This window comes from Alosa pseudoharengus, unplaced genomic scaffold (assembly GCF_046254945.1).
Source record: "Alosa pseudoharengus isolate Yale_2024_CS ecotype anadromous, Long Island Sound unplaced genomic scaffold, YU_APseudo_1.1 YU_APseudo_1.1_scf_5, whole genome shotgun sequence".
NCBI classification, from domain to species: Eukaryota; Metazoa; Chordata; class Actinopteri; order Clupeiformes; family Clupeidae; genus Alosa; species Alosa pseudoharengus.
The window spans coordinates 10,999,204-11,021,599 of record NW_027468837.1 but is presented as its reverse complement, the minus strand read 5'-3'; the positions used below and the strand labels follow the sequence as shown (position 1 = coordinate 11,021,599).

At 42.8% G+C, this 22,396-nt stretch overlaps 1 protein-coding gene across 1 annotated transcript in view; it reads left to right on the top strand.

Annotated features, from left to right (window-relative positions):
* Nucleotides 1-11,163: 11,163 nt before the first annotated feature.
* Nucleotides 11,164-22,396, top strand: part of angpt4 (angiopoietin 4) — a 34,410-nt gene continuing 23,177 nt past the window's right edge. The window contains exon 1 of the mRNA XM_076268124.1: nucleotides 11,164-12,082. Coding sequence (XP_076124239.1) covers nucleotides 11,696-12,082 — 387 coding nt within the window. The 5' untranslated portion in view covers nucleotides 11,164-11,695. The remainder of the gene's footprint in view (nucleotides 12,083-22,396) is intronic.

The following is a 22,396-nucleotide window of genomic DNA, read 5'->3' as shown; positions in this document are numbered from 1 at the left end:
TCTCTTAGTCATCAATTAAAGCCCCCTGTGCATCTATACATAAATACAGGACAAAACACACACCAGAATCATCTTAGTCTAACTGATGTGGGTCCGTGTCATATGGAATGAGAGGCTGTCTCTGCTAAGGATGCATGTAGCCTAGAGGTCTGCGCGGGACTGATTTTCCAGTCCCGCTCCCGCAATATTCTGTCCCGCTCCCGCCCGCATTAATGTGTCATTTTTAGTCCCGCTCCCGCCCGCATCTGTAACATGATGTCCCGCTCACGCCCGCTAAAGCCCGCATGCAGGAGGGATAGCCTATTCAGTTTTTCTTTCTGTCTCACGAAAGGAGCACACACACCTGAGAAAGACTCCAGATGTCAGTTTCTTGGTTCTGAATGTAGGCTAACAACTGAAGTAGCCTAGGCCTAGTCTGCCCTCTTCCTCTGTCATGCTTTCGATTTCGAGTTTTGACAATGAGCAGCAGGAACAAATTGAACCCACGTAAATGACAAGATCAAGAACATCCAGCTGAACTATAGTTAAGAACACTACTTTAATCATTTCCATATTTAATTTTATGCACATATTTAATTTGCGGGAGTGCAGTGAATCATCGGTTTGTCCTGCACCCGCGAACGCACCTCTCTCATCCCGCCCGCTCCCGCAAAGAACTTTCAAAAGTTGTCCCGCGCCGCACTCTTTTGCTTCGGGACCCGCGGGTCTACCGCGGGAGTGCAGACCTCTAATGTAGCCTATACTGTTTCCGGATATTTCCTATTTGGTGTGGTGGTATTTTCGATTGACTTTCGTTGGGTTCGTTTTGTGCAGTCGATAGTTTCGTCTTGTCAAAATATCTGGATTCTTCACATTGATTTTTACACTTTTTTTTATATCTTGGACAGGCGTGAATTCAAAGAGTGTAGCCTACACACATAAGCAGCATGGACACATGAAGGACGACCGAAGACGTCTGCTGAACTATACTCGGAAATTAAACGCGTTCGTCACTGCGTTTACTCAGGTCAGGTGGCCCTGTGTCATATAGGCCTATTTAAATGAGAGGAAAGACGAGTCTACCTCCTGTAGTTACAAAAATGAGAAAACAGATTAAATTAAAGTTCAGTTTAAAATAAACCACCTCCTCAGTAACACGGGTCTATATATAAAGCTTGCAATGAAAGGAGCCCTGCGGTTTCAGGTGAGTTCGTGCAGTTCCCTGGTGTGGTCTCTGGCCTGATTTGGTCAGAATGGAGCCTAGACATTGAAGTCAAATAGACAATAGTGGGGTGTCAGTCTTATCTGGCAGAAGATCAGCTCCAAAATAAGCAAATGAATGGAAACAGCAGGACTCAGGCAATTGGATAGTGACCTGGTGCATTATTTAATGAAAGACACACCACTCCTATGAATGGAGACAGAGTGGGTGTTTATTGATATGTCTCCATCGGTATTAGCACCCAAAACATATTACCTGTGGCAGGTATGGCTCTACTCATGAAAACAGTATTGTATGCAGTATCCTGCCATATTAGTAATTTATTTGTACTAGTGCAATGTCTATTCAAAACATGCCTACTTCTGTAGAAAACCTGTAGACCAATTACATGACTGCAGGTAGGCCTTCTTTAAAAATAGGATGATAGTAGTAGGGAAAAAGCACAGCTTTTTCCAGCTAAGCATTCAATAATGCTTTTAATGAACTTGCAATAATTAAGCATCACTTACAGATCAAAATTATATAGGCCTAACAGTAACAGCTACTTTGTGTTGGCTATGTCCAGCCTAATTTAAGAACTTGATGATAGAGAAGACAAACACCATTTTCAGTCCCTGGTATAAGTGACGTCACACTCTGCCTCCACTCTGTGTGTTGCTGAAGTGGCTAGATTAGCCTACAGTATCTCTAAATGCTTTTCATGAATGTGGCATTCTGAAATCGTCCTTAAATTTGTGACCTGACAGTTGGAATTGTCACTTGCTATGCTTCGAGACCGTGCAGTTGTCATTTGTTTAAGTTTATATACTCTTTTGATCCCGTGAGGGAAATTTGGTCTCTGCATTTATCCCAATCCGTGAATTAGTGCTTCACACAGTGAGGTGAAGCACACACTAATCCCGGCGCAGTGAGCTGCCTGCAACAACAGCGGCGCTCGGGGAGCAGTGAGGGGTTAGGTGCCTTGCTCAAGGGCACTTCAGCCGTGCCTACTGGTCAGGGTTCGAACCGGCAACCCTCCAGTTACAAGTCCGAAGCGCTAACCAGTAGGCCACGGTTGCCCCACGGCTGCCCCGTTTATCCAAAGTCCAAAGACAGTGAAAGTGTAGTGGCAGTTTATGAAGGCGTGTTGTTGCAAACTCCGCAGAATAATTGTAATCTCTATATTGTTGAGGTCAGACGTGATGATGTGCTGTGTGAGAGGGGGAGTGGCTAGTGCGGCTAGAGTGGCAAATGTCAACTTGTGCTTCTTCGATATTTAACAATGTATGTAGCATTTCTTCATCAAAACAGCATCAAACTTGGCACTGCACTCAGTCATGCCTGTAGCAAGAAACGTAACAAGTTTGAAATCAGTCAGATGAATGGTTCGAGAGATATGTGACACAAACACACACACACACACACACATACACACAGAGGTTCCTGTCATTAATGGATAGATAGATATATGACGATAACCGTCCACCCAAAAGCACCGAAACTGCCAACGGCCAGATACTTGCCATCGTGTGTTATCAGAATTTCATGCAAAGACTTGCTCCACTGAATACAATAGCAGCCCATACTGTACATATATTGTGAGAACCAGCTGTTATGTCTGTCGACAAGTGTTTCAAGTGAGTGTACAGAGCTTCAGATTTCTTCGAGCTGTCTATTATAATATGTACTATGATTTTTATGCAGTGTATATCATTTTGGATACATCAGAAGAAATGTGGTTCACGGCCCACTTAGGCCAATATTGTGGTGTTAAAAAGGTGTGTTAAGAGTTACAGAATGTTAAAGAATGGCAGGCGATTATACACTGCACATATTTGTTTCATGTTATACACAGGCCATACCTCATTACAAGTGCTCTAAATCCCCCCTCTTTCTCCCTCGGTCTCTCTCTATCCCTTGGTCTCTCTCTCTCTCTCTCTCTAGAATGTAAATTCAGAACCACAAATTATATCTGTTTCACTCCCATGTCGATCTTGTGTTACAAGGCACAAAAAAGTCAACACCATTTTTAAAGATACAAAGTGTGAAGTCCTTCCCAGGAGACTTCCAGTCGTGCCCAGGACAACATTAATCCAGCGTGGCCCCTTCGTGGGGCTTAGCACATTTTAGGAGACACAACCCATGGACAAATAGCACAGACTTCCATAAATTACTGTTCCCCTGAGAGCGCCGCCGTTAGCTACAGGAAGCAACCAGCATGTAGGAGGATTAATGGATGAAGCCCTTACACTACACAGACCCCTGGACACTCAGGACCCCTTCAGAGAAAGCACACACACACACACACACATGCATGCAATGTTTCTCCGGTATATCTTAATCAGGTCAGCTTGAATTGGACTGTAATCATCTTTACTGGAATAATTGCTTGCCGGCACAACTGCACTCTGATCTGCTCACACAATGAGCAGAGAGGGGCTTGAACAAGCCTTTGCTGGATAGCCCACGGTGTGCTTTGATTTGCTTAAGCGCAGGACGTGGAGCATTGTTATCTCTCTCTTTCTCTCTCTCTCTCCTCTCTCTCTCTCTGTCTCTCTCTCTCTCCCCCAGTCACTCCCTCTCTCCGTCTTTGTCTCTTCTCCTGGTCTTGTTCATTGTACGTTTCTCTCTCTCTCTCTCTCTCTCTCTCTCTCTCTCTGAGCAGTGGTCATTCTTCCTGTCTCTGATTGGATTGTGGTGATGACCTCTCATCCCAGGCCCTGTCACTGGGGGTCTTCTTTGCCTCTCTGCAGTTTGTTCACACAGACTTGCCCTGATGAAATCCTCCTCTCTCTCTCTCTCTCTCTCTCCCTCTGTGTGTGTGTATGTGTGTGTAGGATTCTAATAAGGCTTAGCTTTGTGACTGCCTTTTATTTTAATGAGAAAGTATGTCAAGAGCCCCTCTCTCCATTGTAGCAACCTGGGAATAAAGCTCTTCTGAAGTATGCTTCCCAGCTGATGGCTGACAGTGATGGATGACATATCTCCATCCACACTCTGCTCTATACTCTACCATTCTTAAGAGGAATAGTCATCGGGATGATGTCATCAATGATCATCATCAATTATTGATCATCAATCATTTATTCAGAAGAAATTATGAGGACTGTCATTCATGCTTTTCATCCCATTTTAAGAATAACCTAGAATGAAAAGTTTGAAACTTTGTTGGTCCATTGTAATTACATGATGGTGCTAATTTTCAGGACTTATGTTTTCTAAAGTTGTTAGCAGACGTAAGCTTATTTTGAAACATAAAATGCTATAGTTATAGTGGTGGATAATTGTAGCAATCGCAATAATCCAAACATGTCAAAAAATGATTTGACTAATGGCCAATTCTTGCTTTACTAACTTCTCTAGTCTTTGAAGTTGCTTTATTTAGTTTCCAAACAGATTTTGCATGTTGGCAGAACTTTACATTTACAAATATAGCATATGCAGTATGCTCCAAATGAAACAAGACCAACAGAACAAGTATTTACGGCTGAAGCTGATACGGCAGAAATAGGCTCCATTCTGGTAAGAAGAAAACACTGATAAGATACGATTTACTCAGTGCTGGAAACTGCAGCCACAGGGGCATATGGCAGCATTCTGAAGCCATTTTCACAAAGCAAGCTTTAATTTTCTTAAGAGGAGCCCACGGGTCTTAACAACAACATGTTGATTGCTGGTTTTGAGAAGATAGCTCTGATTTGTAATCAAGTAGGCTACCTGCTGTTAGATTTTTAAAAAAAAAGAAAGAAAAAGAAAATGCTCCAATCTAAACAGAGGAGAAGTCCAGAGCAGTGAATCATTGTGAGCTCTGGATGTGATAGATGAGAGCCCTGATCTGCCACAGAGCTGGTGCTGCTGAGTGTTTGCGTTGGGATCTTAAACCTGTCAGTTGCTGCCGGCAACTCCTGGCGACCTCCTACAGTCACTCCCGCGTTAATGTGTCAGGGGCACGTTCAACTCGCCCCACTCTTCACCGTAAAACCCACAACCCCCCTCACCTTGTCTGGTCTCGTCTTCTCTACGCCCGTCTCAGCTGCCCCGTGCTGGCCCAGACGGTGTTGAAAGAGCGTGCCGCTAATCCCACCTGGTTGAGGTGATTCACGACCTCGGTCCGACCCCGGGGACCGCCCAAGGCTTCTTTGTAACTGTTGCCTCTGAGGTGTTTGAACAAGGAAGGAATTTATGAACCTTCAGCCTTTCAATTGATTTCTTTAGTGAGTTCTCAGCCAGCTGTGTAGTGCAAACCGAAGCATTAGTTAGCCCTTAGAGGATGGCAGAGGAAATGTACAAGCTCAGGATTTGTTAGTAGAAGTGAGTGGAGTGGATGTGTAGTGGTAGTTGACCTCCTCTGTACTTATCTGCATGGTGATAAAAAAAAGCCTTGACCCAGAGCCATCTTCACTGTAGGTTTAAATTCTTTAGAGGGGCCAAAACGGAGAGATCTTCACGTCCCACTGCAGGGAGGACACCACAAAGAGCATCCATCTTATGATACTTCACATATAATCCAGTAAAAGCATTCTTCTCAAATATGTAGCTTCACAATTTTTCTGTATGGCTAAGTAAGTGTTGAGCATGTCACGGTCATTGGAGAGGTATTGAGTTAGGTAATGAGGTTTGGAAGAGGTAATGATTTTTTTCCCCCAAACACAAGCTGAAATAGAACTCTTACTTCGTAGAAACAAGTAAAGACACAAAGCAGACAAAGAGCTTCTAGAGCACAGATGTCCTTTCAGGCCTGGCCCATCTGATAGTGCTAAAGGTCTCAGACAGAGAGATGATGAAAGGGTGACCCAGTGCAGTCATTTAGTCGCTCCCTTTTCCAAAATATATATTTGCGTAAATTTCATAGATAATTGATGGGGCATTTATCTAGACCCAAAGGTAAAGCTGTTCTGTTTCTAAGATCCATTAGATTGTCATCGGTCTTGCGTGGTGACACAATGTGGGTTACTGTTGGCAACACGGATATTATGACTTGGGTTCAGGGACAAGGAACTTGCTTGGAAGTTTTTGAACTTCCAGTTCCAACTCTTGACATGGCTCATGACATATTTCTAATATAATAAATTATAATAAATAACAGAATTGGGCATGTTTTACACAAATAATTATTGATACAATGTATACATTAAGAATAGTTTAACAATCTGTTTCAGGAGATGAACTCCACAATAAAATGAACTGGCCATCAAACAGATAGGATAACATTATACTCCATTATACTCTATTATACAACCCCAAAACAGAAAAAGTTGGGACGTTGTGTAAAAATAGAATGTGATAATATACAAGTATCTTAAAAACCCATATTTAGCAGCAAAAAGGACATAGACAACATATCAAATGTTGAAAATGAAAATTTGGATTATTTCATGGAAAATATATGTTGATTTTGAATTTGATGCCAGCAACATGTTTCAAAAAAAGTTGGGACGGGAGCATGTCTACCACTGCTGCTTCACCTCTTCATTTAAGAAAATTCTATAAATGTTTAGGAACTTAGGGGGCCATTTGCTAGACTGAGAATTAAATATTGTCCCATTCCTGCCCGATATAGGATTTCAGTTGCTCAGCAGTATGGGGTATTCTTAGTCATGTTTTTCATTCCATTATGCAAATAATTTGACAAATCTGGACTGCAAATAGGCCATTTTAGCACCTGGACTCTTTATCTATGGAGAAATACTGTTTAAATATGTGCAGAATTCATTTTGTTCATTTTGCCATTGTTTTCCTGAAATATTTAAGGTCTTCCCTGGAAAAGACATTGCCTAGATGGCAGTATATGTTGCTCAAAACCTGTATACATCATTCAGAATTGATTGTGCTTTGCCAAATGTGCAAGATGCCCATGCTGTAGGCACTAATGCTCCTCCACACTGTCATAGATGTTGGGTTTTGAACTGAGCACTAAAACAATGGGCTGGATACTTCGATATAGGCTTTCTCCTCTTTAGTCCAGATGAGTCCATGATTTCCAAAAAGAATGGCGAATTTTGATTGGTCTAACCACAGGACCTTTTTCCATGTTACCTCAGTCAATTTTAAACAAGCTTAGGCCCAGATAAGATGGTGGTATTTCCTGTATCATGTCTCAATACAATTTTGGCTGCAGTTTTTGATTTGAGTATTAAATTGTGCAAATAAAAAAAATAGGTCTGGTGTTGATGCAACGCCATCTGAGGTCCAAAAGACCACGGCCATCCAATTTGTTTTTCAGCTCTCTCTGGATTCTCTGAATGTTTTAATAATATTATGTCCTGTGATGAACTCCCCAAATAATTCACAATTTCATGTTGAGAAGCATTAAAATGACATTGTTTCTTCATTTGTGCACACAGGTTTACAAAGTGATGTATACCCCTATACATCTTTACTTCTAAGAGACCCTGCCTCTCTGGGATGTTCTTTTTCATACCCAGTTGTTGCCAGTTACCCTAATTAGTTGTGAAACATTCCTCCATTTGTTTTCTTTATCATTACACAACTTTTCCAGCATTTTGTTACCCCCGTCCCAACCTTTTTTGAAACGTTGCTGGTATCAAATTCAAAATTAACATATATTTTCCATGAAATAGTCACATTTGATATGTTGTCTGTGTCCTTTTTGCAACTAAATATGAGTTTAAGAAATGTGCAGATTATTACATTATGCTTTTATTCACATTTTACACAACGTCCCAACTTTTTCTGTTTTGGGGTTGTAATATTAGACATAGTCCAAAGTTTGCCATAGGTTAAATTCAAAGTGAGTGAACACTGACACAATTTGCTATAGAAGTATATTCCCATTGAATAAGTTTGAATGTATGTAGGGTCTTTTCACATAGAAAGTTTTAGCTCTGCATGATCATAATGGTATGCACATATAGCATAATGGTGTGGATACTGGCTCTCAATGTGTATCCACAAGATTTTTATTCTCTTTATAATAATGAATCTTGAATATCTTTCCACAAGAAAAATACAGTAGGAAAGAAATACAACACCCGCAGGTGGTTTGAGCCTTAGACATAAAATGTTTTCGATAGAAGAGTATAAATATTCTTCTTACTTTGATGTTTTCACTCAAATATCTCAAAACCAGTTAAAATGATAACTGACAAAGTGGGAGAGCCAAAGGCAAGAATTGACATTTGTATAATTTGCCAAAAAATGATAAGATTGTGAGGGGGAAATATGGAGAACTGACAGAAAGACATTTAACAATGCACTTTTACATAGTTGTGGTCAAATGCACTGTATGTAAATGATATATTTCTGATCCACAAAGCCAAAGGCCTAAAAACGTAAAACAAATACAACTTTCTTCCGTGTGGACCCGCTAGATCTCTGTTTAAACCCATATGCTCTCACAGAAGATGTTTTCACATGGAAACTAACCTGGCACTGACAAACTTGAAGCCCAAAGTGTTGGTGTTGATAGATGACCTGGGCTATTAAGAGCCGAGAATCCACTGGTGCAATTAAGTTGATAAAGGCTCATTTCTAAACGCAGCGGTGCGAAATCTAGCGCAGCTGAGGACAACCTCCTGAGAACAATACAGAACGCAACGCAACAACACACTGGATAATTTCAATTTGAATCACACTTGGCAACAGCAAGCATGGTGACTCGATCTCCCAAAGTAAAGGTTTATCAAATCTGTGATTACAATATTCAGGAATAAATAGCATAATGAATGACTGGCGCCTGGCCAACGTGTTTAGCCATTGCAGTCCGATCCAATACTCCAAAGTCATTTGTCATGTTTGAGGGACCTTCGATAGCTGGTCTCTGTTGGTTTCAAAGAGATTCTTTGTGAGCTGTTGACCTGTTTTGACCTGGATTCAGTAAACTAAGTTAATCATGTCCACCATTTAAAAAAAGGTCTTCCTATCAACTCACCATATTTGAATGCACTGTAATTTATTCCTTTAATAACAAGTCTTTGGCTGAATTGAGACATTTAGGGAGACAGACATGAAAAAGGTGCCCATCTTGAGTAAGTCAAGTCAAGTCACTTTATTTATATAGCACATTTAAAACAACGTTGACCCAAAGTGCTTCACAGGTAAGGCTATCTTACATAAAAGCAAAGGAGGGAGATTGACAAATAAAATTAAATTAAAAAGGGGGGATATATAGAGGTGTTTAAGATGACAGTAAGACACAAGCCAGGAAAAAAAGGTTACAATGCGCATAAAACTAGAAATAAAACATAGAATAAATGAATGAATAAATAAATAGACAGATAAATACACAAAGGGCTATTAAAAAGTCCAAAATAAGATAATACTAAAATCAAGACCGAATAAACAAGACATAAAATAAAAAAATAAACCACCAAAGTCAAGATGTCAGCTGTCAGTACAGCGAGGGAGAACAGGAAGTAGTTCCTGTGAAGGTGTTGGGCTCTCACTCTTGGGATCCATGGGCTGCTGTGGATGCTTGTTTCCTGTGAGGGCAATATAGTATTACAGTGCAGCCGCTTTGATCCCACAGCATGCCGTGCAGTGCAACAGAATCTCCCCAGCGAGTCTGAGGCCGCAACTGCCGTCTGCCGTGTCACATTTTTATTAGAACCTTTGGAACATCAGTCCTACATACAGTAACACTTCATGTGAACCACAGCAATGGAGCGTAGGAGCGCTGTTGCTCTTGACTTAACTGAAATGTGATGTGTGTGTGTGTGTGTGTGTGTGTTGGGGGGGCACAAAACACCCCCGAATCAAAAAATATCTGAATATTCCCACAAGAAAGGTGAGAGTTTAAAGTTCTGCTTGCAAAATGTGGAGGAGGGGGGAAGTGTGTGGTGTGTGTGTGTGTGTGTGTTGGGTGTGTATGTGTGTGTGTGGGGGGGGGGGGGCGGTTAGGGATGAGGGTTCCAGAACTTAAGTGAAAATAGAATGCTGGTCTACTGGCCTTCCCCCTCGCATTCCCATGAGAATAATCTCAGCAAAGGGCAGAGAGCCTCTGAGTGTGACCCCCCCCCCCATTCACCCCCCTCCCCAAGGGGAGCAGCCACACCACAAGCCAACCGAAAATAAGCATTATGTAAAAACAAACAAATGGGCACAGGGCATAGTGCATTAAGGAGTCACATGAATAGGAGGAAATGAATCAGAGCGGGAGAAAGAGAGATTCTGGACGCAGTACGGACATTTACTTCAAGTGGTTTCTAAAGTTGTGGTTGAAGGATAATAGTCCAACTTCAAAGCCTTTGTAAATGAGCTGTTCAGATATTTTCATTGAAATACTAACAAATATGGCATAATTAGGTACATGTGTGTATGCTATAGAAATATACACTGATATACTTCGTGTATAGACATATATTTATAGTATATTTAATATGAAATAGGTTGACCTGCTATGTGCTACGGTGATATTATTTACCCCCTAAAAAACTGAAACTGTTTAGGATACTAAACCCATAGTCTTATCTTCAGAAACCGATCAGAAGTATCCTTCCAGCTGCAGTAAAGCAAGCTGATCATCAGTGTGAGTTCATTCAGAGCACAGAGGCGACTCAATGTCAAACATGTGGATTTAGAACCAAGACACAGGCTGACGCATTCCTGAGGCGCATGAATGTCTCTGCTCCTGTCAGATGTCAGACAGAGTGTGTGTTGTACATGTGTCTGTGTGATAGCTGCCTGCCTGAGCCCTCCCACCACCACCTCCACCACAGCAGCAGAAACAGCAGCCTGTGTCAGCCCGGTGCTGTGGTGAGGAGGGAGGGAAGGAGACACCGGCGAGCGAACAGACGAGCCATGAAACATTATCTGAACTGTAGCAGAGTGCGGGGAAGGGGCAAGATAGGAGGAGACGTGAGCCGGAGTGTGCTAACAGACCTCCCTCAGACTCCCCTCAGATTCCCCCTCCTCCTCCTCCCCACGTCCTCCTCCTGCTCCTCAACCCACCCCCCCCACCCCAATCCCCCAGATAAGAGGGCAGAGCAGTTTCACTGTGGTCACTTTTGAAACTCGAGCCACTGCAGACGGATAGCAAGGAAACATTTCTCCCTCTCTCTCTCTCTCTCCTCTCTCCCCCCTTTTCTCTCACCTCTCTCTGTCTGTATACCTTTTTTTTTGACGTTTGGAGGGATTGAGAATTTAGAGATTAATTTGGAGCAGCTGTCTCTCTCTCTCTCTCTCTCTCTCTCTCTTTCTCTCTCGGTGGCTTCGCAGGGGTCAGTACTTGCATCTTGTTCTCTCACGTAGCAGTGGGGGCCATGGAGAGTTGAGAGGAAGCGGAACCCTACGGGGGAAACATTCTACTCTCCTAAGAGTCCGAGCAGCCGAGCTGACCGTGAAGACAATTGCAAAGGCTTTAACAATTAAATCTCAAAGGATCCAAAAAGAGACTTGAGCATCTTCTCTTCGTTTGTGTGAACCCTCTGGAGCCATGAGCAGCAGCAGCAGCAGCAGCAGCATCGTGCTCACCAGGGGGTGAGTGATCAGGCAGTGCTACGACACACACACACACACACACACAAACATAACCCCGCAGGTGGCTGAGTGGACGGTATGAGACTGGTGCTACTCGAGTGGGGGCTGGTGGTGGCGGTGACGGTGACAGCCGGTGTGGTGGTGGCTGCGGGAGGCGAGAGGGGAGGGGGTGGAGGAGGAGGAGGAGGAGGTGGTGGTGGTGCTGGGGGTCACCGGCGCAGCGGTGGCGGCGCAGGAGGAGGAGAGAGGCGGCGTAAGCTCCACCGCGTCCAGCAGGGCCAGTGCAGCTACACCTTCATCCTGCCCGAGGTGGAGGGCTGCCAGGCGACTCCGGGGGACCAATATGGCGGCGTGAACGTGGTGCAGAGGGATGCCCCGCCACTGCCGGCCGACACCGAGTGGTCCAGCCAGAAGCTGCAGCACTTGGAGACGGCCATGGTCAACAACACGCAGTGGCTGCAAAAGGTAAGACTCAAGCACTCTCATCAGCCCATAACATTATGAAAATACTAATGTCGTTATTGTGTGTGGGTGGCCTGTTATTGCACTGTTGATATAATCGTCCGAGGTGTTTACTCAGAGAGGCTGCATGTACAGCATTCTCCACTTTCACTGCGCTCAACGCGAGCAGCATGAACATGTTACTGGCAATTGTAAATACTTCATGCACAACTAGGACCAAGACATCTGCTGAATGTTGATCAGGGAATAGACACTTAAATGGTCTGTGAACTGTCATAACAGTCACATGTGAAAGATTTGTTGACTTACATATTCTTTTTTAGAGAGATAGAGTGAGAGAGAGAATTCCAATAATTTGATAAGATTTCACAAGGCACTTTGTGTCTAATGATATAATATCAAAAATATCAAATCATATTGCCAAGTAACACAACATTGCACTCTGAAAGCATGTAGTCCCAAAACGAACCCTGAAAATTTCAAACTGAGCTATTAGCCCTGGAAGTAAAATCTGACATTTTACTTTGACCATGCTGTTGCGAACTTCTTTGATTGAAGCAATGAATGGAGTAAGTGTTAAAGTTGATGTATGAGTGTGGGTTTGCATGGATGAGTGTGTGCAATGCATGGATGTAAGTTTCCCCTTATGTGAGCACATGTGTGCAGTGCACGCGCCACCCACGTTGATAAAAGGCAGCAGGTCAAGTACCGAGCTCAAGAATGCCCCACCTCAACAGGAAGGAGGCAACCGGCCCCCTGCTCCACAGTCTCCGGAGGACAGACAGAGATAAAAAGATCATTCAATTAACACAGATCCAGAGTCAGACGACAGTCATCTTGTTAAACGTTTGTGTCCTGGGGGTGCAGGACAGGGGGTGTTTTTGGTATTTCAAAAATGTCAATACCTGATTTCTTTATTTAACATACATGGAAAACTGATCCCTCTCCAAGCCTTGATGATGTAGTGACGTGTTTTTTTTTCCTTTCAAGCTCACTGAAAGCCTTAGTGCGTCCAACCACAGGCCTGGAAACACAAGCACTAAAGAAGCACTTAACAGGGGGAGGCTGTTTAGTTTAATGCCAAATGGCTGAGCCTAAATGAAGCCATTGTCTGGCAAGGATGCAGTGAACTCTTACTCTTTGAAGTGTTGGAGGGCTCTTAACCTGATATCCAGTGGAAACCACACGCTGCAGTGAATACAGATCAGCTACTTTTTACTCCATCATTAAATAGACAGGCAGGGAGAGGGGGGAGAGAGAGATAGAGAGGGGGATGGAGAAAGATAGAAAGGGAGAGAGGGAGAGAGAGAGGGAGATGGAGAGATATACTGTAGATAGGGATAGATTTTTTGCTTATTTTCGGAGTATTTGGAGTATCTTCCACATTCATAGATGAAAGAATTTGCGGTTATGGGGCACAGCTCCAGGCTATTTGAAAGAAACTTTGCTTCCAAGTCTTTTTCAATAGATCATTCTTTTTTAAGCATCATCTAAAATGTTTAATATAAAAGTATAGTATATCTCCCCAAATGCTACATATAAAAGTGCAACCCCATTTCCAAAAAAGTTGGGATGCTGTGTAAAATTTCAAATAAAACAGAATAATTTTGTGAATAATACCAGCAACACTTCTCAAAAAGGTTGGGACGGGGTCCACAAAAATCTGGAAAAGTGTGTGTAATGGTATAGAAAATAGAAGGAGGAACATTTCACAATTAAGTAGTTTAACTGGCACCATGATTGGGTGTGAAAAGAGCAGAGAGGCAGAGTCTCTCAGAAGTAAAGATGTAGAGGTATTTATCACTCTGTAAGAAACTGTGTGGGGATTTGGGGATTTCATCATCTATATAACACTCAAATATGCAGAGAATCCAGAGATCTTTGTACATATGGGACAGGGCTGAAAAACAATATCGGATAGCCTGTGATCTTCAGATGACATTGCATTAATACAGACATGCTTCTTTAATGAAAAATCAATACATAGGTTTTGGAAAACCGCCAATAACCATTGTCTATGAATATGCTGCCATTTCTGGAAAGGTCTTAAATATGTCAAAAAAACCCATGCCAGACTGCATTCTGCATATTACAACAGTATGACTCCACAATAGAAGAGTCCAGGTGCTAAAAGGGCCTGCCTGCAGTCCAGACCTGTTATTTGGAGCATAATGGAAAGAAAAACATGATTAAGAAGACCCCAGACTGTTGAGCAGCTGAAATCCTATATCAGGCAAGAATGGGACATTCTCAGAACTTCAGCAACTGGTCTCCTCTGTTCCCAAATGTTAAGAGAATGTTGTTAAAAGAAGTGGTCATGCAACACAACATGCCCCTGTCCCAACTTTTTCTTGAGACGTGTTGCTGGCTCCAAATTCAAAATGAACATATGTTTTCCTAAAAAAAATCAAATTCTTCTGTTTAAATAATTGATATGTTGCCTTTGCACTATTCTTAATTTAAATACATGGTTTACATGTTTTTAAAAACTAGGCATTCTGTTTTTGATTGCTTTTTACACAGTGTCTCAACTGTTTTGGAAATGGGGTTCTGTCTGATGTATGAGGTATATTTCATTTTATTATTCAGACATTGCTGAGATCGAAGTATGGCACCATTTCTAAAAAGCCCTTTTATAACACGTGGTCAGACATGCAGGTTTTAGTATGTGTCTCATTTGGCCAGCGCGGGTCATGCGTATTAACATGCCATTGCTGAACAAGCTTGGCACTCGACATCTGAGGACTCTCCCAACTGCTTAAATACAAGTGTAATAATGGTTAATGACACAAGCAATCAGCACCCATTATCGACAGCCTACAGATGCACAATAAAAACACAAATAATTGGGAAGTCAGAATTTCTGAGAGGTCCTCCTTAGTAATTGAACTGTAAAAGCCAAAGACAAAATACCAATCCCCGAAAAGATTGTTTTAATATGGGGTGTTTCTCCTAATGCAACAGCGCACTAAATAGTCCCTGAAGCCCCTGTTAATGGATTCTGTCTCCAGGTTATTGCTCATTTCATTTATCTTTGGGGATTTCAGAGGGTGGTGGTGGGGATAGGCGGAGATCCTGAGAATCACAGCGTTAACAGCAGTGCACTTTACAGGGAATGGGGTGCCTTTTCAGTGTCTTTTATTGCCTCGTAAAGCACTCGTAATGGGCTTCCCTCAAAACTCCGCAATAACCCTGACGGATTACACGTTTATCAGTCAAACAATCTTTGCGGGGAAAGACATCAAAAACTCCGTCAACGCCAGTCAGCCACATACTGCTGTCAAGAATGCTGGTCCAGAGCTCAGAATAAATAATAGACCCTTCTGGGAGAGAACTGAAGTATGCTGGAGAAGAGATTTTGAGAAACAGCGAGAAAGTAAGAGCAGGAAAGGAAAGAAAGACCTAGGACCTAAAGCCAGTGTTGGCAGAGTGGGGGAAACCAGGGAGTGGGAATGCGACCAAGGTGGAGGCTTGCCACCTTGTTCAAGTGCACAGAAATCGCCTGGATAGGAAGACAGAAAAGAGAATCTGTGCCTGAAATCGGGAGGACATCTAAAAGGAGGCAAATGGAATTATTCATGGCTTGCACACAAGGCCGGGTCAAAGACATGATTTAAAAGAAAAATAACAACGAAGAAAAGGGTTTTCAACTTCCTTTTTGAACTCTCGGTGCTCTCGTTGTGAAGGCGAGGCAGTGTCACAGCAGGGCCTTGGCCTGGCTTTAGGCAGCTCCCGCCCTGGGGGGCTGATGGATCATCTGCTCGCTGGACTGGCCCAGATCACTGGATCGGGCTTCAGTTTGTTAAATAAACATCTCGCTCATGTTTATCATTCTTGAGGAAGTGTCTCCGAAAAGCCAAAGACCGCGATACCGACAGGGGCCACGGTCCCTGAGTTGTCGCCTGCACTGACATCAGTCAACATTGGAGTAGGCTATCTGCGGCCGCCTCCTACGCACAGATAAGAACGTCCCTCGGCTCCCCAATATTACCTTTAATTGAGAAGGCCCTTTGTTTCGGCCTCTGAATAGACTCGCTTCTAAAAACGAAGTCTAAAAGTAGCAGCTAAACAGAAAAACAAAGGCTGCACAAATAAAGAGACTGTACAGAAAAGGCAATGCTGACTCTAATAACCGAAGGTAACGCAATGATCTAACTCAGCACCCGCGAGTAATGCAGCCTTAAAACAAAACATTTCCTAGTTTTGATAAGATCATATTTACGGAGCGGTCAGTCTGTGTTTACATGCAGTCTGGTTTGTCATCAGACTTTATTATTCATCCTGTGTTTTTGCCAGCGCAAAAGTTGTCTCACAATGTGTGATGTTCATGGTTATCTACCAGACTATTATAAATACAAGGTCTGATAATAATGACAACTCAGTCAACAAGCGACAAGTTATTTTCCATGAAAAAGTGACCATGTACAGAACTTTGGATGAAATCATATCTCTGTATTGTATCTAAATTCCTGGGGACAGAGCAAGTGTATTCTATGGCAGTTAGATCTTAGCACAACAAAATATGATCCGATACCTTATAGATTAGCGCTTAATCAAGCATGTAATCTGGAGCCCGTCTCAGTAATTCTACATGACCCAATGTAAATAATGCTTAAAATAGTGGCGTGCAATGTGGTATGGAAATGTTACGTGGTTTTGTTTTTGTAATGTATGGTCTTTGTCACTGACATAGCTTTGAATTATGCCTGTGCCAATGGAAATGTCCTTGAATTTGGGGTTATGAATTACATGAAGGAGTCATGGGTGAAGAGGATCACGTTGGTCCGTATGCTTGAAAGATACGAAGTGCCGTGAGGTATGCCTACGGAGCATGCAGAGAGCATTCGCAGTAAGGAAGGAGGAACAGCTGTTTGGGGTCAGTCTTCTGCTACAGCTCCCACTCTTTCCAGCGCCTTCTCCCGATTATGGCCAGTGCAAGATAGGCGAGCCAAAGTTCAAACACTGCCGCAAGCCTTTGATGGCGACACGGACATTCCGTGAATGGTCTTAGATGCTTATCAGGCTCTGATCAACAGCAAGTTTACCCCCAAGTGAATTGAGGGCAATTTGCACAGTAGCTGCAACTTCAGTACACATGCAGGCTGTGTTTTTCTGCCTCTCTATTGCAGGTTAGTGTTAAGGAGCTATGTGATGAAAGAGTTGGGACTTGCAAACAGCTTGAAATGTTCACTCTGTCCTAACAGACTGTATTCAGTGGATACCCCTGTGGGTTGACTAATTTTCCAGTAATAAATTTCCATCATTTCTCCTACTTCCAAATAAAAAATGTCATGGGCAGTTAACACAGTAACAAATGACTGCCTCTGCACCCCTACTAAAGCAAATGGACAAATTTGATAACAACCGGGGAGGGCCAGGAAATATCTTGTTCTGGAATCATCCGCCAATGGCTCCAACGGGACATCGGATTCGTGAAATTAAGCATGATATTGATGCAAAGTGCTGTTTTTACAAGGCTGTGAATATTGAGAACACTGTTTTCAGACGGAAAGCTTATATCATGCAAACATCATCTGTTGCCTCCATACCTACCCTCTCTTCTGAGTTTAATAAGCGGTCATTATTGGACTCACCGGAGTCGTAGACGGCTGCTCCACTGCGGTGGAGGCCCGGTACACACACACACACACACACACACACACAGACACACACATACAGACTTGGTCGAATTCCAATCGTACAAACGTCTTCATGTATTTCAGCAAGTACTGCATGTTTTTAGGGAATTTAGATATATTGCTCAAATTGACTTTCACAGTTAAGAAAAGAGAATCATTGTCGTGGGAAGATCAGCCAACTTGATTAGCATTATTTGTAGCTAAGTTAGTGAGTTTTCAGTAAGTGAATAAGCAAGAAAAATATAAAATATAGCTGCAAGCAGCAGTGTGGGGGCCAAGCAGTGCGCTATAGCAGGAATGGCGTTGCCATTGCATGAGCAAGCACTCACAGCAAGTTTGATTGCAATTGGATGAAAGAAATGGCTGAGAAATAAGCTCATTTACTTTGTTATAGTGCCCCTAGAGGCGAAAATTACACCAATGTCCTTGTGCGTTTTTGCAAACAGCTACCATGTCCCTGGACTTCATACACCAAAGAGTTGTTGAGATGTGAGCTTAATTTGTCTATTACAGCACCCCTAGAGGCCAAATGAGACCACATTCCTTCCATGTCCTCACAAGCAGCTACTTTGTCTCTGTATTAAGTTTGGACTTTATACATCAAAGCGTTGCTGAGATACAAGCTCACTTCCTGTATTGCAGTGCCCCCTATAGAGGCCAAATGATGCCAATTTCCTATTGAGTCATCACAATCAGATACCAAGTCCCTGTACCAAGTCTGGACTTCATACATCGAAGTGTTGCTGAGATACAAGCTCACTTCCTGTATTACAGCGCCCCCTATAGAGGCCAAATGATGTCAATTTCCTACTGCGTCCTCACAATCAGATACCAAGTCCCTGTACCAAGTTTGGACATCATACATTAAAGCGTCTCCGAGATGTTAGCCCACTTCCTGTTTTGCGGCTTCATCGCCATATTTGATTGGCTGTCATGGGCCAATAAAGTGGAATTTTAAAAATCTGACAAGTATCTTTTGTGCGGCTCGGTCTGAAGATCATCTCCGCCAAGTCCAATATGGCGGAGGTCCAATATGGCGGAAAGTGACAGGATCATCTCCGCCAAGTCCAATATGGCGGAGGTCCAATATGGCGGAAAGTTTCATTTCAACTTTAGACCCAGCGATTCAATTTGCGGCCAGATTCTGATCTGTTGGTGGCGCTAGATGGCTGGGTTTAGAGGTCCGTAAATAAGTGTGAGTGGTCAGTGGAGTGTCCCGAAACTTTCTGCCAAAAAATCTGAACTTTTTAGCCAGGCGTTCTATGGGCTGCCATAGACTCCAATGGCAGAATAATAATAGGAAAAGCTACAACTCAATGGGGTCCTGCAGCTACGCTGCTTGGCCCCCAACTAGTACATTTTACTCATCTATAATCAAATAAGCATGAATAACATGCACAAAGTTGCAGGCCAGATACAAAAAGAAAACTATTGAGGTTGAAGGTATTGTCAAGTTTTGGGCATGCCCTATTCAGCCTACTAATCAGACTGTCCAGTCCATGTACCTTGTCATGATGTGCCGAGGTCACATCTGGCCTCTCAACACATGGTCAGCGGCCTGCAGTCTTTTAGCCCATCTTTACCAAGTGAACCCTTTTAGCCCATCTTTACCAAGAAAAACCCTTTTAGCCCATCTTTACCAAGTGAACCCTTTTAGCCCATCTTTACCAAGAAAAGCCCTTTTAGCCCATCTTTACCAAGTGAACCCTTTTAGCCCATCTTTACCAAGGGAACCCTTCTGAGCCCTTTCAACACTCTACTTTGAGATACCCAACCACCACTCATGTCGTCGATGTTGGATTTTGGGCGTCTGACAGAAACTGATCAATCTGACCAATTAACGTCGATTTGACAGTTTTGCTGTCCAGGTTTGCAAATCATTAATTTAGAAAACATATGTTGCGCTATTTGTTATTGTGCAGTAGGCGACGACCTTACTATGTTATCATTACTACCATTATTGCAATTAATAAGCCATCATAATCATCATCGTCAGCATGGCATGTCACACACACACCTGCTCCATCACTGAGTTCTTGTTGCATGTAGCCTCAACTACGCTACACTCTCCACCAGCTGCTCACTCCACTGTCCCACAGCTCTGTAAGATTGATCACATCTCCACTTCAGTTCAGTGAACTTCAACCTGTTGCTAAAATAGGCTAGTCTTCTTGCAATATTATATATTTTTGAAGCTTCTACATTGGTGTTATTTCTTGCCCAGTTGGCAAGTCTAGGCCAAAATGGGAGGGGTGGGGCCTGACAAGACGTGTTATTGGATCAGTCCAGTGTCAGTATGGAAAATTAACCAATGGGCCGCTGACTGTTTTAAATGAATTAAGTTGTAGGCTACAGCAAAGATGGTTGATTACAAAGATACTTCCTGAGAGGTAATTTCCTGTCCCCGGAAATGTATGCAAATAGGGTAGCAGTAGTACACGCCCCGCACAAGGGGGGGGGGGGGGGGGCACTATCCCCCATTTATGCAGTGATCGGGCTCCCTTTTTAACATTGAGGCAGAATCCAAGAATTTCCCAGAATTTGTCAAAGCCATATTTTTCTGAGCAATGGATGCACATTTCAGACACGGTATCATGATCTCCAAACCCTCCTCCCCATTTAAGAAGAATGTTGTGTGACAGTATGACCCTCCAGTCGGGAGAAAATCAACATTAATGAAGGTGTACACCAAGTTTGTTTTGTACTCTGGCTTCTGTCTGGCGTGGAACCGAGGCGTTCAAACGTCAGTCATACGTCAGTGGCACGTCCCTGTGCAGGCAGGGACTGAACCAGAGCCCTTGACTGAACTCCACTTTGCCCTCATAGACATGAACTAGGACGACCCATCTTGCTACGCATTAATTATCTTTGGCTACAGCCTATTGTATCAGGCCAAAAGGTGCGTCAGCCCACCGGGAAAATGCCCGGTTTGCCAGATAGCCGGTCCACCCCAGGTCAGCCTAAAGGAGCAGTATGAAGGATTTAGGATGAACTATTAGCAGAAATTGTATGTAGTATCATAAGTATGCGCTTGTTAGTGTATAATAATCACCTGTAACTACAAATCGTTGTGTTTTCGTTGTCTCAGAGCCCTTCATATCTGGGGAGCGGGTCCTCTTCCACAAAATCCGCCATGTTTTACCACCATGCTTCCACTACAGTAGCCCAAAACAGACAAACTAAACTGACACTAAAGAGTGATTTTTGCCATCATAAAAGCACCTGAAAGGCATTCAGTTGGTTACAATCTCAAGCTCCAGATGCTACAGAATGCAAGATCTGCAGATCTTACATTCTACTATGCTACTATGGGCTGTCTGGTTGGCTGCAATATCTGTTAGTTAAGCAGGCTGCAGAGTTGAACTTTGCCCAGATGAAAATACTTCCACCTCATAAAACATACTAAACTAATAATGAAGCTAATTTAAACTTGAATTAGATTACATCTACCAATTACATTTTTACTAGAATTCCTATTACAATGTTTTTCTCCTAGCATTTGGTGAAATTGCCAGTGAATATGATAATCACTGATAATCACTGAATAAAAACAATCCAAGTCTCCAGTTCCAAGTTTAGTCCCTTTGCTGGACATGGGAAATGCAGCTTAAAGTTACCTTACTCACTCCATGTCTAAATGATGAATGTCTAACAAGGTTAGGACCACTGCACTGAATTCCTGGACTCAATATATCCAATATTTAATTGTCCACTGACTTTTATAGGTGAAGATATTGGAGTAATTGCCGCAAACAAAGTCTAATAATTGAAGAAACCTGTGCAAAAGAAACAACTAACTTGCCAATGCGGCCTTGACCTGGTTTAAGACCGTCTGCAGTCTGATGTTAAATATGAAACAAAACATAAAATCTGACACATCTTTTTCCAACCGCAAAATTATTAAGTTCATCCCATATTTTCAAGATAAGAATGTAGCCTTCTCTTCCAGTCACAAGCAGTAGGCGAAAAGCACTGTTCATGCAGTAGGTGCTGTTCTTAAGAAACCATTGGAAACGTTTGATAAGGGAGGAGAACCAGAGCCCCTCCTGAACTCCCCAGTTCAACATGTGCGCAACGCACTGAAGGCCTCAGTTGGAGCGTTGAGCTCGGTAGTCTGTCTTCCGCCCTGTCCCTGTGCGGGATTATACCCAGCAGTGTCCATTAGCTGGGGATTGTTTGTTTATCTTAGCTTGGGAGAGGAATCTTAGCCCCTCACTCTACATCTGCACTTTCCCTATGCGCAAGGGCCAGTGGTCAAACAGAGATTGGTTGCAGCGAGATTTGAATTGCAAAGTAAACATGGTTTACTTCCAGCTGAACTGTAACTTTGATAATGGTAATTAATGGAGGAATCTGGCTCAATCAAATATGGTCTTAAACCTTCACCTCCAAGCAATTATGAAACGCTAAGAACAAAAGCTTCATTTTGATTTTCATTTCAGCATTTATGTTCCACTTTGGGAGCGATTTGGAACAAAGCAGTCAGTGTCTTGTGATCCTCTGTGTAATGATGACCCCAGTATCCTCAGACTGATTTGTGCCCTCTAAGGGGATCAGATATCTATTTTAGCAATGTCTTTTTATCTTGGAAGCAACCAAGTCTTTTCCATATTTCTTATTCTTCAGAAACTTTGACAAAATATCGCACGTCTCCAGGGCTGGTGTTACCAGATATACG